At 46.6% G+C, this 13,424-nt stretch overlaps 1 protein-coding gene across 1 annotated transcript in view; it reads left to right on the forward strand.

The window, feature by feature from the left end:
* Positions 1 to 116: 116 nt before the first annotated feature.
* Positions 117 to 13,424, forward strand: part of LLGL1 (LLGL1, scribble cell polarity complex component) — a 56,228-nt gene continuing 42,920 nt past the window's right edge. Inside the window, exons 1-2 of the mRNA XM_018569306.1 lie at positions 117 to 209; positions 7,947 to 8,044. Coding sequence (XP_018424808.1) covers positions 117 to 209; positions 7,947 to 8,044 — 191 coding nt within the window. The remainder of the gene's footprint in view (positions 210 to 7,946; positions 8,045 to 13,424) is intronic.

The raw sequence follows: 13,424 nt of genomic DNA on the forward strand, positions 1-13,424 counted from the left end.
TAATGACTCGTCTGTGCAGTGCATGATGGGAGGGAGAGCAGCGTCTGCGTTTTTTGCTGTAATTAGAATCGGACCGTTGCAGAGATAATTGATGCATAGCGGATGCAGCTGCCGTGATGTCACCCGATGTGAGGAGAGCATCCCTCGGCTTGCACCTTGAAGGATTTGGCTCATCGGCAGAGGAGAGGGCAGCGGTCCAGCTCCCTCCGGTCAGTGTGTATTCATCTTATTTCAGGCCCGAGCACATTGGCTGAAGCCACCCAGCTCTACTAAAGGCAGGCTAGAGATTTTAAAGGGTCAGTCCGCTCACAACTGATGGGTCAGTCTCGGGGTTGGCTGCCGGCAGGTGGCGTTGAGCACAAGTGTCTCTGCGGCTCTGATCTGTCAGCTATGTCCACCTGCCGTGGCCACAGCTAACCTGTTCCAGCGTCGCTGGTTCCCTGGCTGTCACGCTGACCTGTCTTTAGGGCCCGTTCACGCCACATCCAGACCTGATTGTTCCCTTACCCAAAATGCATCCTAATGTATCCCTATGCTATTTCTGGCCTCCGTTCACACCAGCGCATTCCTATTTTGTCTGGTCTGGAATGCACTGGAACTGCGGCAAGTTCACTCTATATCTTCTGTACCAGATCTGGTCTGGAAAATTGGTGTGAACTTGCCCTCAGTGCTTGGCAAGGCCGGGAGCCGGCTGAATTGACATGCCTGGCTTGCCGCCTTGTGTATCCGTGTCTTGCAAAAAGGTGAAGCAGGAGGATCAGCATGATTGCAATGGAAGCCAGCTGCTGCAGAAGAGAAGCTTGTAGGCTTTGCTTTTTCACATCATACCCCCTTTTTGGGTTTTTTCTAGTGTCATCACTCTCTGTGCTTCTCTATGCAATGCAGGCAGATGGCTGGTGGGAGGGGCTAGCAGGGTGCTGTACATTGCGCCCTGTCTCGGTACTCCTCAAGAGCCCTCAGTCCTGATGGAAGTAGTGGGCTGGCTCTTGGGGAGGAGTTGTGCAAATATCAGAATGCCTTGATGGGTGGCTGACGGTCTGGAGGAGTGGACAACATCTGAATACTATCTTTCTTGATTGAAAGAACTGACATCCAATGAATGAAGGGGGCGGGCCAGGGACAGTCAGGCTGGGGAGGAAAGAATAGATGATGCTGGATGACTGGCTGCAGTTTCTAATGCACATTATGAGAAGCTCACAGTGTGCAGTGATATCAGAGGAAACCATTTCAGTCCTGGAGAGGAGCCGGTACAACTGTGCAATCCTAAAGGGAAGGTCGGAGTTCAGCTTTAACAGGAAGTGAGACTCTAACCCTTCGTGACTGTTGGATCCTGAAGCTTCTTCTACATATTTTCTTTTAGTAACATTGGTGGATGAACATGTAATCAATCCTCAGGATGTTATTGCGACAGCCGCCATGGCTTAAAGTGTTTGTGGGCGGATCTGTTGCTACATGTCGTCCTGTCTCTCGGAGGCCTCGTTTAGCCTACGGTGGCTGTCTTAGTCCAAAACCATCATAAGCTGCTGGCCTAGTGCAGCATTAATGGTTTCCTCTTCTGTTAAGCTGCAGACACATTTATATTAGTGTGGGGAGGGTTTTATGGCTGGCTCGTACATCAACTTTCGGGTGTCAGTTTGATTTCTGAAACTTTATCTCCGGCAGCAACATGTAACACAATATAAACCGCGCGCAACGCCTGTATCACTTTATAAACTGCATTCATTGGCTTCAATAAAGCAGGAAAACTGCTCGCACGTGGAGTAATATGTCCAGATATCATTCTTAAAACTGCTCGTTGTTAATGGAGTCGCTCCTCCTTCTGTAGCCCAACCGCAGTTTGCATGAGCATCAATTTAATTGTAGAGAAGAGTCATGCCAGGTAAGGATTATGCCAGTTCCAAGGATGGCCCTAGAGATTATCTCATGGGGTGGACAAATTATGATGGAATTTAGGAGCTAATCGGTCCAATCAAGAGCCGGCAGGATTTTCTTTTTTAGGTGCCCGCTCCATTATCAACATTTTGAGAGCCTTAAAAGTTGGGCGCCAGCTTAAAATTTTTAGGAAGCATTGGCGGCCTGGCTCCTGGGACTTGTCCAGCTCTGTTGTAACATCACTTTTTTTTCTTTTCTACACCCTTGTGTTGTATTGTTTGGGTGGAACTGTAGGAAGCACTGAGGTTTTTGGACCCTGTTGGCTTGCTTTTGCAGGATCCATCACTCTGTGGGATGTGGTCGGAGCTTTTGTTCTGCTATGTGAGCTTCTGACGTGAATGCTGCTAGTAATATATAAGTAGTTTGGCCTAAGCAGCAACAGTTTTTTGTAGTGTAAGGCCCAGCTTGTTTACCAGCCTTCATCCGTGATGAAGAGGGAACTTGTCTACCCCACCCTTTCAACATTTGTTTTGTGTATTTTATACATCTCCTTTGTACAATACATTAAATGTGGACCCAAGTGTTGCTTTGGCACCTTCCTTTCCACCTTTTTAGATGTTTTGACTTGTGGTGGCCCATCAAGGCACAAGAGCAGGAGATCTTTGACTGTCTTTCACCTTCACCAAACCTTTCAAGATCCTACACCACCTTGCTGACTTCTTGGTTTCCATAAGCTGACTTTAACTCCCGTAGCCATATCAATCCCAAATAATATCTCACTCCCCCGATAGATTCTGTTATATTGAGTAAGCGGGCAACTAGAGAATCCAGCTGTGAGAGGTTGACTCTTTTTGTTACAGCTTTGTGAGTGAGGACAAAGACTCAGTACACCATGAGTAACTTGCCATTATAGTCTTTGTTTCTATAGAAGTACCCAGCGGTGTGTCTCCTAACCCCCCCCCCAACCAACACATTGTAGGCAGTGTTGGCCTGGTATAGGAGCAGTGTGGACACCAGGGATAGGCAGTGTTTGGCCCGGTATAGGAGCAGTGTGTACACCAGGGATAGGCAATGTTGGCCTGGTATAAAAGCAGTGTGGACACCAAGGGTGGGCAAACTCCATCCTTCAACTATGGCACAACTACATATTCCACTAGTCTTACCACAGCTGGAAGTCCGGAGTTTGCCTACCCTGCGTGTACACCAAGCTTTTACAAAGCATTCGCCAAGCTGGCAGCTACCTTCAAGCTACTGTCCTGAAGCCGTTGGGTAAACTCCGACCCTCCAACTGAGGTGCGACATCTAATCCCAATCGCTATTACAAGACTCTTACAGGCATGACTCCCAGAGACAGATGCATGATGGAATTTGTAGTTTCACCACAGCTGGAGGGCTGGAGTTTGCCAACCCCTGCTCCTAAAGCATCCTTCAGCTCCAGCCTTCAATGTTAAACAAAGATGAAAGTGTATGTGCTCACTTTAAACCAGCTTCTTCCCAGCTTCAGCGCTACTTAAAACTTGTTAACCTGAAAGCTGTTTGCTTAAAGCTGTGCTGGACAAATCCCAGGAGCCAGGTCTCCAATGCTCCTTTAAATTTACAGCTGGCGCCTAACATTTGAGGTTTTCTTTTAGTTGTCAATGGAACCTGGCTCCTGGATTGGACAGACTGGCTCCTGAAGTCCATATTCATTTTTCCACCCCTGCTTTAAAGTGACAGTCGGTCCTTGTGTTATCATTTTGTGTTGAATATCTTCAAATTAAAGTTGAAGGTTGCTTTAAAAGCTTCAGTCACAAGTGTCGTTGTTGTCTGTAATCACAAACCTCACTTCCTGTCCTGGACAGGTTGTCACTGGGACAGGAAGGAAGTAAGGTCTGCAGAAACCTAAAGTTCACAAACTGTCCTTAAAGTTGACAACTGTCCCTTCCTGTCCAACCTAAACCTCACGCTTGTGTAAAGTTATAGAACGATGGCTGATTTACTACAGGTGCACCGAAATGAAAGTCAGGCCGAAACCGAAAAATGTGTGTGGTGTTTTTGTTTTATGTTTTGCTCTAACTTTTTTTCAAATTTTTTTTACATTTTATTTTTTTATAATCTTTAAAAAATGTTTTAAATAATCATTTTACTTTTAGGGGCTTTGGGGAAATTTTGGGTGTCCCAACAGACCCCTGATATTTCCCTTTTTTAAAATAGAAAAAGAGATGTAGTCCTCATTCTTTTTCTGCAGCCCCATCCTGCAGAATCCTCTATACTGAGTGTTCCTGTTCATTCATAACATGAGGACAGAGTGTGTCTACTATAACCACAATCATGAGAACAGGAAGTGATGTAGATCACTTCCCATTCATAATTGAGGATACAGTAACCATACTCAATTATTTACAAACACTCGACTGCTGATCACTGACTGCTTGTACCCGCTCTCCATCCTGACAGGAGGCTGAGCGAGCGGTGCGAGGAGAGCTCAGCCTCCTGTGACAGCGCTGGCTGTCTCCGCCCACACACCGCTCTCCTAATCTGTGACAGGAGGCTAAGCGGTGTGGGAGGAGAGACGCCGGCTGCTCACAGCGCTCTCCTCCCGCAGCGCTCAGCCTCGTGTGACCATTTCTCTCTTCCCTGCTGGGACACAGAACAGCGCCCAGCGGGGAGGAGAGAACAGGATGCACCACTATATTGGCAAGAAAATTGCACTTTCGCCATTTTGCCAAAAGTGCAATTTTCGGCCGATATACTGGTGCATCCCTACTGATTACTTCATCAATAAGAACTGGATAGTCTGTTTTGCTTTTGGGAGGAAGGTTCTGAACTGTGAGCCGCTGCCAATCATTCCCATACTGCGTACTACGTCGGTAGCCCTGATTTGATGGCGTCAGCGCTTTCTTAACTGAACCTAAAAGTGGGCATTGGGAGGGCCAATGGGTGAATCTGTCTTCTCAACAGGGAGTGATGGGATCCCACTGTGTGGAAGTGAAGTCTCAAACCATTTGAGAAGGCTTGTGGAGCAGGGGTGGACAACTTCATATGGAATTTGGGAGCCAGTCAGTCCAATCCAGGGTAGACAACGTTGTATGGAACTCAGGAGGCCGTCAGTCCAATCCAGGGTGGACCACTTCATATGGCATTCAGGAGGCCGTCAGTCCAATCCAGGGTAGACAACTTCATATGGAATTCAGGAGGCCGTCAGTCCAATCCAGGGTGGACCACTTCATATGGCATTCAGGAGGCCGTCAGTCCAATCCAGGGTGGACCACTTCAAATGGTATTCAGCAGGCCGTCAGTCCAATCCAGGGTGGACCACTTCATATGGTATTCGGGAGGCCGTCAGTCCAATCCAGGGTGGACCACTTCAAATGGTATTCAGCAGGCCGTCAGTCCAATCCAGGGTGGACCACTTCATATGGTATTCGGGAGGCCGTCAGTCCAATTCAGAGCCAGCAGTTTATTTTAAGAGTTGGCACCGTTGACACCTCAAACGTTAGGTGCCAGCTAGAGTTTTTAGGGAGTGTTGGCTACCTGGTTCCTGGAATCTGTCCAGCCCTCGTGTAGAGGAATACCTACAAACTAGAGACCATGCCGGCTCAGGAGAGCAATTTATAAAATATTTCTGCCTGCAGATGAGCTTCAACCCACAAACGTTCCATTTTTTAAATCTAAACTTCCAAATTAAATACATTTGTATATCTGATGTGAGCTGACTGGAAGTATTGGTATGCAGGGGATGCTTCACTTCAATCAGTGGCGCCACCCCAGGTGTGTGATGCCTTGGTGCTCTAGCAGCGTGAAGTCAAGGTTGAAGGACCATTAGTCTAATGGCGGAGAGAACACTGCTTTGTCCTCGGGAAGATAAGAATGTGTTGTGAAGATGAAATAGCTCACTGTTCTCTTCTGATCTAATGAAGATTGATGATTCTTGTCCCATGGAACTGCCAGACACTTCCCACAGAAAAATAGCTGAAAACCTGTTTGTCAAATGTTTTGGTGACTGAATCACTTCATGTCATGTTTCCATAGAACGCTTATTGAGCAATATCTTCTGATGGCTCATTGCGTCTCCTGAACCTGTTCCTTCATCGGAAACTAAGGGGGCATACTTTTTGATCCTTCTGCTGCTTTGGCTGTTGGGAGATACTGAGAGTTGTAGTTCCTCAGCAGCCAATCAGCTAAACTGTATCTTAAGCCAGGACTACCTTTCTTTAGTTTTGGATAGATTAGGGGCAGACCATCTTTTTTACCATGGGAGGAACCCTTAAAAGTTCTTCAGGTCTCAAAGAACCATCACTAAACTCTACAACAGGAGTAGGCAAATTCTGACCCTCCAGCTGTGGTGAGACTTCAAATCCCATCATGCATCTTCCCCTGGGAGACATGCCTGTTGCTGTCAGTCTGGCAATGGCTCAAGGAACCCCTAGCAACCTTTTTTAAAGCAGTGGTTCTCAACCTGTGTAACCTCAGGACCTAATATTTGTCCTTGGTCATTAAGTCACGACCCGAGTCGCACTGCAATGGAACACATGGCATTGCGGTACCGCATGTTCTGGTGCGGGTGATTGAACTGTGGGCGGGAGGTGAGTTTGGGGTGTCATTCAAATTGGTGGCAACACAACACGCCTTCCACACCAGGACTCGCAGTAGGTGTGATCGCCTGGTACAGTGCATTAAATCGCATAGGACTGTGCAATTAATGCACTGTACTAGTGTGAACAGACCCTCAAAAACACTGACACACATTCTCACGCGCACACACACACTCCCAAAAATATATATATTTTTTTAAAGATCTCCCTCCCCTGCTGTGGTGTAAAAAAACATTGTATAAAGAGATGAGCTGTGAGTATTTTACTTCAATTTTGGTTTGCTTTGTGGATTTCTTCCAGATCTGTGCAGTACCTTGGAGCTTCCTGTAATAAAGACCGGTCATTGCTGCGCTCTCCTTGTCTACACCCCCTCCTGTAATGAAGACCTCTCACCCTGCTCTCTCTCCTTGTGCAGGGTAACTGGTCTTCTCTCCGCCCCCTCCCACAGTTCTGCTCTCTGCACAGACTGTACAGGACAGTGATGATGTCACATCAGTTATCAGTTAATAACAAATGACATGGCTGTAATGTGCAAAGCAACTAAATTACTATGTTTTTGTTGCATTGTTTTTGTTGCATTCTTTTGTTTTATGTATTTTGTGTGGGGTTTTTCTTCTTGGTACTATTATGTTAATGCAAACTGATGATAAATGTAAACAATTACATTAAATTTAGTATTATACTGTCAATATTTTTATCAATAATGAATCCAGCTCAAACAAATCTACATCACCCAGCAAAGCATTGCTTTACATTTTTGCCCAAGAACTTAGTCATGTTTCCGAACAGCTCCAACTCTCTCAGCACGGCTTCCCTGAACTTCCTGTCCAGTATAAGATCACAAGGGACAGAGCAGTCAGTGGCAGCCGTCAATCTCCTAGCTTAGAGAAGGATGGTTGGAGGAGGGAAGCCGGGGGAAAGGGAAGTGTCTTGCTCTGTTGGTGAAGATGCTCACAGCTTATAAGCACACACAATGGTGGCTCCGTAGGACCCTGCAAGGGAAAGGAGTCACCCTAAAACAGGATATGAGGCACAGTGCTCGGGGGACCAGCTGATTCTGCAGGAAACATCATGGAGCAGCATCCATTGTAAGTGATTTTTAATCCGCATTTGAAATATATTAACACTTTGACTTTAATATCACTTTTAACACGTTGAGGGCAGGTTCACACCATTTTTCGCACCAGATCTGGTCCAGAAAATGGTGTGAACCTGCCGTTGTTCCAGTGCATTCCTGACCAGACAAAAATGAGACAAGCAGTATTTTTCTGGTCTGGAACGGACTGCGCTGGTGTGAACAGAGGCCAGAAATAGCATAGCGATACATTAGGATGCATTTTGGGTCTGGAAACGGTCTGGTCTGGAGATGATCCGCACATGGTGTGAATGGGCCCTGATGCTTCCGTGAGGGTTTTAGTGATCGGGTTTACGTATTCCAAATATGTTTCCTGCTGTATAAATTCTCCAATCTAACTGTTGCCGTCTTTTTCCCCCCTACAGACCGTGGAACATGGCTTCCCCAACCAGCCGAGCTCGCTTGCCTTTGACCCTGTACTGCGGATCATGGCGATCGGTGCCAAATCTGGAGCCGTTAAAATGTATCCTTTTTGGTGGTAGAAAATAAAAATAGACAGATTTTGGGAGCGCGGTGGACGGAGCGTTTACTGCGATCATTTAAATAGTTTGACATCCCCTGCTAATCTCTCATCTACTCTGGCAGCGCTATTGTTTATGTCGGCCTCACTGTGGTTGCCGTCAGCTGCGGTTGATCTTCGGTTTCACAGGTAATTGCATTCAGTAACACCTCACCAGGGGGAGGGCGTGGAGCGCCGGCTGATCCCTGATTCTTCCCAGAGGATAGAAGAGTTTCGAGTAGAGCCGGTCTCTCCCTCTCTCCCTCTTCACGTACGGGAAATGTTTTATTTGTTCAGCCTTTTCACTTCATTAATAAAGTTGTATGGACCGGGGGGATCGGGTTACTTGTTTGTTGGACAGATTTGCTGTATTGAATGCGGATTTCCTAATGCACTGTTCAAAGCAAATTCTTCTTATTGTGCTTGACAAGGTCCCCCTTTTCCTCCCCTACCCCTCCCATTGCTGTACCTGGGGGAATAGGTCTTGCTTGGTAGAGCAACATTGTGTATTAGAAAGAACTATCTTGTTTATAATTTTGAGGGTACCCCACCATCCCTGCACTGAGTTCCTGGGTCTGTACACCCGCTGTGCCCAATATGAGGGGTTCCCACCATCCCGTGCTGAGTTCCCGGGTCTGTATACCTGCTGTGCCCATTGAGGGGCTCCCACCATCCTGTGCTGGGTTCCCGGGTCTGTATACCTGCTGTGCCCAATATGAGGGGTTCCCACCATCCCTGTGCTGAGTTCCCGGGTCTGTACACCTGCTGTGCCCAATATGAGGGTCCCCCACCATCCATGCACTGAGTTCCCGGGTCTGTACGCCCGCTGTGCCCAATATGAGGGGTTCCCACCATCCCGTGCTGAGTTCCCGGGTCTGTATACCTGCTGTGCCCATTATGAGGGGCTCAGTTTTTCGGGTCTGTACACCTGCTGTACCCATTATGAGGAACTCCCACCATCCCTGTGCTCTGTTTCTGGTTCTGTACACCTGCTGTGCCCATTATGAGGGGTTCCCAGATAGACTTATTATATGTTCTGTAGAATGTAACAGGTGGAGCTGGAACACCCAAGGGTGGGTGGAAACTCCTAAAACTCCCAGGTGGACAGGAACACTTATTAGGAATGATATTGGGGAAGATCCCATTTTTGGCTTATCCAAGACACAGCCAGGTCAGCCTCTGGCCTCTATCAATGTTCCACCCATGGTGAACCTTTTCAATGTAACTTTGGGAGTTTTGATGTGCACTTAATACATTGTTGGTGCTGAAATCACTTAAATGATTCTCTGCCTTGAACAGTCACATGCATGTGCAATAATGGGGTCTACGTCATGGCTGTCAATGATTTGGGAACCAGTCAGAGGATCCCGATCATGTGATCACTAGGTCAGTTCTGACATGACCACATGCAGGCTGGAGGTTTCATTGATTTAAAAACTAAAAACAGATAAACACTGCCACCTTCAGGCCGCACTGGTCATTTTGCCATGTGCTTAATATTGTGATTGTCGGATACAGTTGCATTGTTAAAATATTGAAAAAAATATATATTTTATGCAAAATATAAAGTTATTTGAATATGCAAATTAGTTGTAGTGTTGCAAATGCTAAGTCTGCCTAAATTGCCCTGAGACATTTTATTAATAACCTCTGTGCGTTAAAGGGTCGGTCCGCCTAAACATATTTTATGTTTCCAGTTATTCGTTTAAAGTTTATCTGAATGTATTACAATTGTGAATGTTGTTTTTGTTCCTTGCAGGAGCATCTTGTTGGTTTAGCGCCTTTTGTAGGCTGATGGATCTTGCCGGAGGGGGTGAGAATATTTGTTGGTGTTTCTCAGCAACGTTCCCCTGAATAGCTCCTCTCTGTCCCAGCACAAAGGGATGGAGTGTGGCTGCCCTCTCTGTTGTCCAGCTGAGCGCTTCGAGTGCCGGTTGCCATGGCGATGCCGGTCAGGGTCTCCGGAGAATTTTTTTTTGCAGCCTGGGATCTGCCTAGGACAGCATCTGTATACCTGCGGCTTCCTTCACTTTGCATTAGATTAAGGGCTTGCAAATTGGTCGCTCCAGCTGTTCTGGATCTACAAGTCCCGTGAGGCATTGCAAGACTCGGGCAACCACAGGCATGATGGGATTTGTCATTTCAGCAAAGCTGGTGTGCCAGCTTTGCCTACCCCTGGTCTAGCGTTGTGACAGCATCTGACTTGCCTATATGCAGTCACACTGCCTTCATAAATATGTTACTATCTCTGCCATGTAGAAATATTTTGTATAGGCAGGAGTTCTCCTTTAAGGAGTTGGCATCGTGTGACGGTATCTATAATGGATGTTTGTACACCTCGGGGGGGCCCCGTGCATTGCAAGTAACTGTTTTTTATGTCTGTTTTCCTGAGGGAGGTTTAACACCTTCCGATAGACTCTCCGCAATCTGTTCTCACAGCTAATCCCTCCTCTGAGACGGAGCAGCGCCGAGGACCGCGGCCGGGGATTAGCAGATAGACGGCGGGGGTATTAAAGGGAAATAGGACATTAATTAGTTAATTAAGGGGCTTCTGTTGTGCATTAAGATGATATATCCCCAGGGGAATTAACATGCACTTTGGAGCAAGCAATCTGCTGCAGACAAGTGGGGGGAGGAGTAAGATGGGTCCTACCTTTTTATACAGTAGGGGGGTAGGTGATATGTGCATGCACTGGTTTCTACTGCAGCTTATTCATGGTACCGACCCGTTTCCTATTATAAGTTGGGCGGTAAAGGACCCAATTTTTAATTTTTGGTGGGTAATTAGGAGCCGGGCACCGACCCCAGGAGCCGGGCACCGCAGGACCTCGTCCAATGCCCCAAACTGCTAGAACAGGGGTGAGCAAACTCCAGCCGTTGTGAAACTTCCAATCCCATCATGCATCTGTCTCTGGGAGTCATGCCTGTGGCTGTCATTCTTGTGGGATGTCTCATGGGACTTGTAATTGCACCACAGCTGGAGGGCCATTGTTTGCTAGAGAATCCAGCAAAAAGCAGATCAAGCTTTATTTAATAAAGACAGACGACATGGAGTCCTCGCCTGGGACCTCCTCCTCTTCCTCCTCATTGGTTTCACCCACAAGGCTGGGCTGAATCCTGGAATGAGTCACATGCTCTTTTTTTTTTTTTTTTTATACCAGGAAGTATTGGGTAGTTTTTGTTCCTTCACTGCTCCGCTTGTTATCGGGAGCAAAGCAAAATCTCCACTTTTTTGGGTGATTTTTGAGTTTGTGCTCAATACACCTCATCTGAACTATGAAAAATAAAATGTATCTCCCATAATGCCATGGTGCGGTTCGGGGTCTTCCGTGTTCTCATGTAACCTCTGCTGACGGAAGGTGTGGTGGTTTTTTTTTTTTTTTTTTTTTTATAATGGCCGTATGGGGGTGAAGGAAGGGTTTTTGTGTTGGGGTGAACTGTTGCTCTTTGCGTATTGGTTGCTCTTCTCTGGTAAGGAAAGGAGATTAATGTGGTGTGTACAAAAGTTTCCACCATATGTTAAAACTTATGTTCTGCCTTTTTGTATTGGATCAGACCTCCTGTGTAAGAGTTCTCTCTGACAATGGAGGATTGTGTCTGTGCAGCTGTACTGGTCACAGTGTCAGCCTATGATTGCACGGACGGCACTGTCTTGGCTTATATGTTCTGCTGACTTTCAGAGTTGTAGAATAAGGCGGCTTTCTGGTCCCTGTGAAATGAGGCCATTTAAAGAGACACTGTCAATTTTTCACATTGAGGGCAAAGTTGCCGTTGACTGCCCATGCGGGACCAAGTGCGCGGTGACTGCCCATGCGGGACCAGAGTTGTAGAATAAGGTGGCTTTCTGGTCCCTATGGAATGAGGCCATTTAAAGAGACCCTGTCAATTTTTCACATTTGAGGGCAAAGTTGACGGTGACCGCCCATGCGGGACCAAGTGCGCTGTGACTGCCCATGCAGAACCAAGTGCGCGGTAACTGCCCATGCAGGCAAGTAAACAAATAGATAAAGGGTAGGGGTTTTAAGGTGCCTATACAAGTTTTTTCGTAAAGCAATAACATTGCTACATATTCAAAAGAATGATATACAACTATATAAATGGAACAACCATAAAACCATTGTGAGTAGATTTATTTGCAATCCTCTCCTATCCTGAATCTGCTGTCACCGTCCCTTTTTGTCCTGCAATAGTTCATGTAAAGGCAGGTGTCCCAAAACTGTGTGTATCTCAATCACACACAAACGCACACTACATTCTATAATTATATATAACGCACCTTCCATCCCCTTGGTATGTGATCGTTTTGAAAGAGGAACTTAAATATTCCCATGATGCAATCGGAGGTGTGTGTGTTACATATAAAGTACGTACATCTTCAATTGAGCCGGAATGTTCCTGGTAGTTGACTTAGGTCTCGTTCACACCTAGGCGTATTGCATATGCGCCTCTGTCACGCGTTTTTTTAACCGCGATTCGCGGTAAAAAAAGTTGCGTGTTTCCGAAGGCTACTTGGCTGTATCCCAATGGAAACACGCAACAAAACGGCCCAAAGTAGTACCTGTACCTTTTCAGGCGTGGGCCGTTTTGTAGCGCGTTAGGGACGGGCGGAAATACGCCAAGGTGGGAACGAGACCATTGAATACAATGGGATTTATATTTTTGAGCGTTTTGTAGAGCGTTCGTCGAGCGTAGAACGCGCTACAAAACGTTCAGGTGTGAACGAGGGCTTAAAGGTGGTTGTTGTTGTTTTCTTTTTTGTTCTCAATAATGTGAGATCTGACCTAAGGACCTCTATCTTATTTATTATTGTCTCGGAGATAAAACAGGAAATTAGGCAATCTCTAGAAAGCAAGAGAATATCCCCCACATGGACAGTTGTCACCTGACCTGGTGTCCTCATTGCAGGGGTGCAGAATTCCTGACACCCAGAAAATCTGTGTGTGGTGGTTTTGTTTTGTTTTTTTCCTCTGGCCTCCTGCTCTTCTGGGGTGCCTGGGACCATGGCAATGATTTCGGGTTGGAGAGGGGAGCAGAGCGGAGAACGTCTGTTCTCCGATCTGCTCTGTGTGATCGGTGACGCAGGAACGCCGCACTCGCAGCACATCCTGTCTTCGCTCTCAAACGCCAGGCTGCGCAGAAGATGGAGCACTGCTTCTGTATTGGAGGGCAGGTTCCATAAAGGGAACCTGCCCCCTTCAAGCGCTATCACATAGGGACTTGTTAACTTTATTGCCATCACACAGGGGCTAAGTGGGGGGAACAAGTTTTTTTGTTTTTTTTCCTAATTTTTTTTTTTTTTCTTTTTTTTCACACCTGCCTAAATCTTTTGCACAGTACTGTGTTG

Source organism: Nanorana parkeri, unplaced genomic scaffold (assembly GCF_000935625.1).
Source record: "Nanorana parkeri isolate BGI_ZX_2015 unplaced genomic scaffold, ASM93562v1 scaffold1320, whole genome shotgun sequence".
In the NCBI taxonomy this organism is placed as follows: Eukaryota; Metazoa; Chordata; class Amphibia; order Anura; family Dicroglossidae; genus Nanorana; species Nanorana parkeri.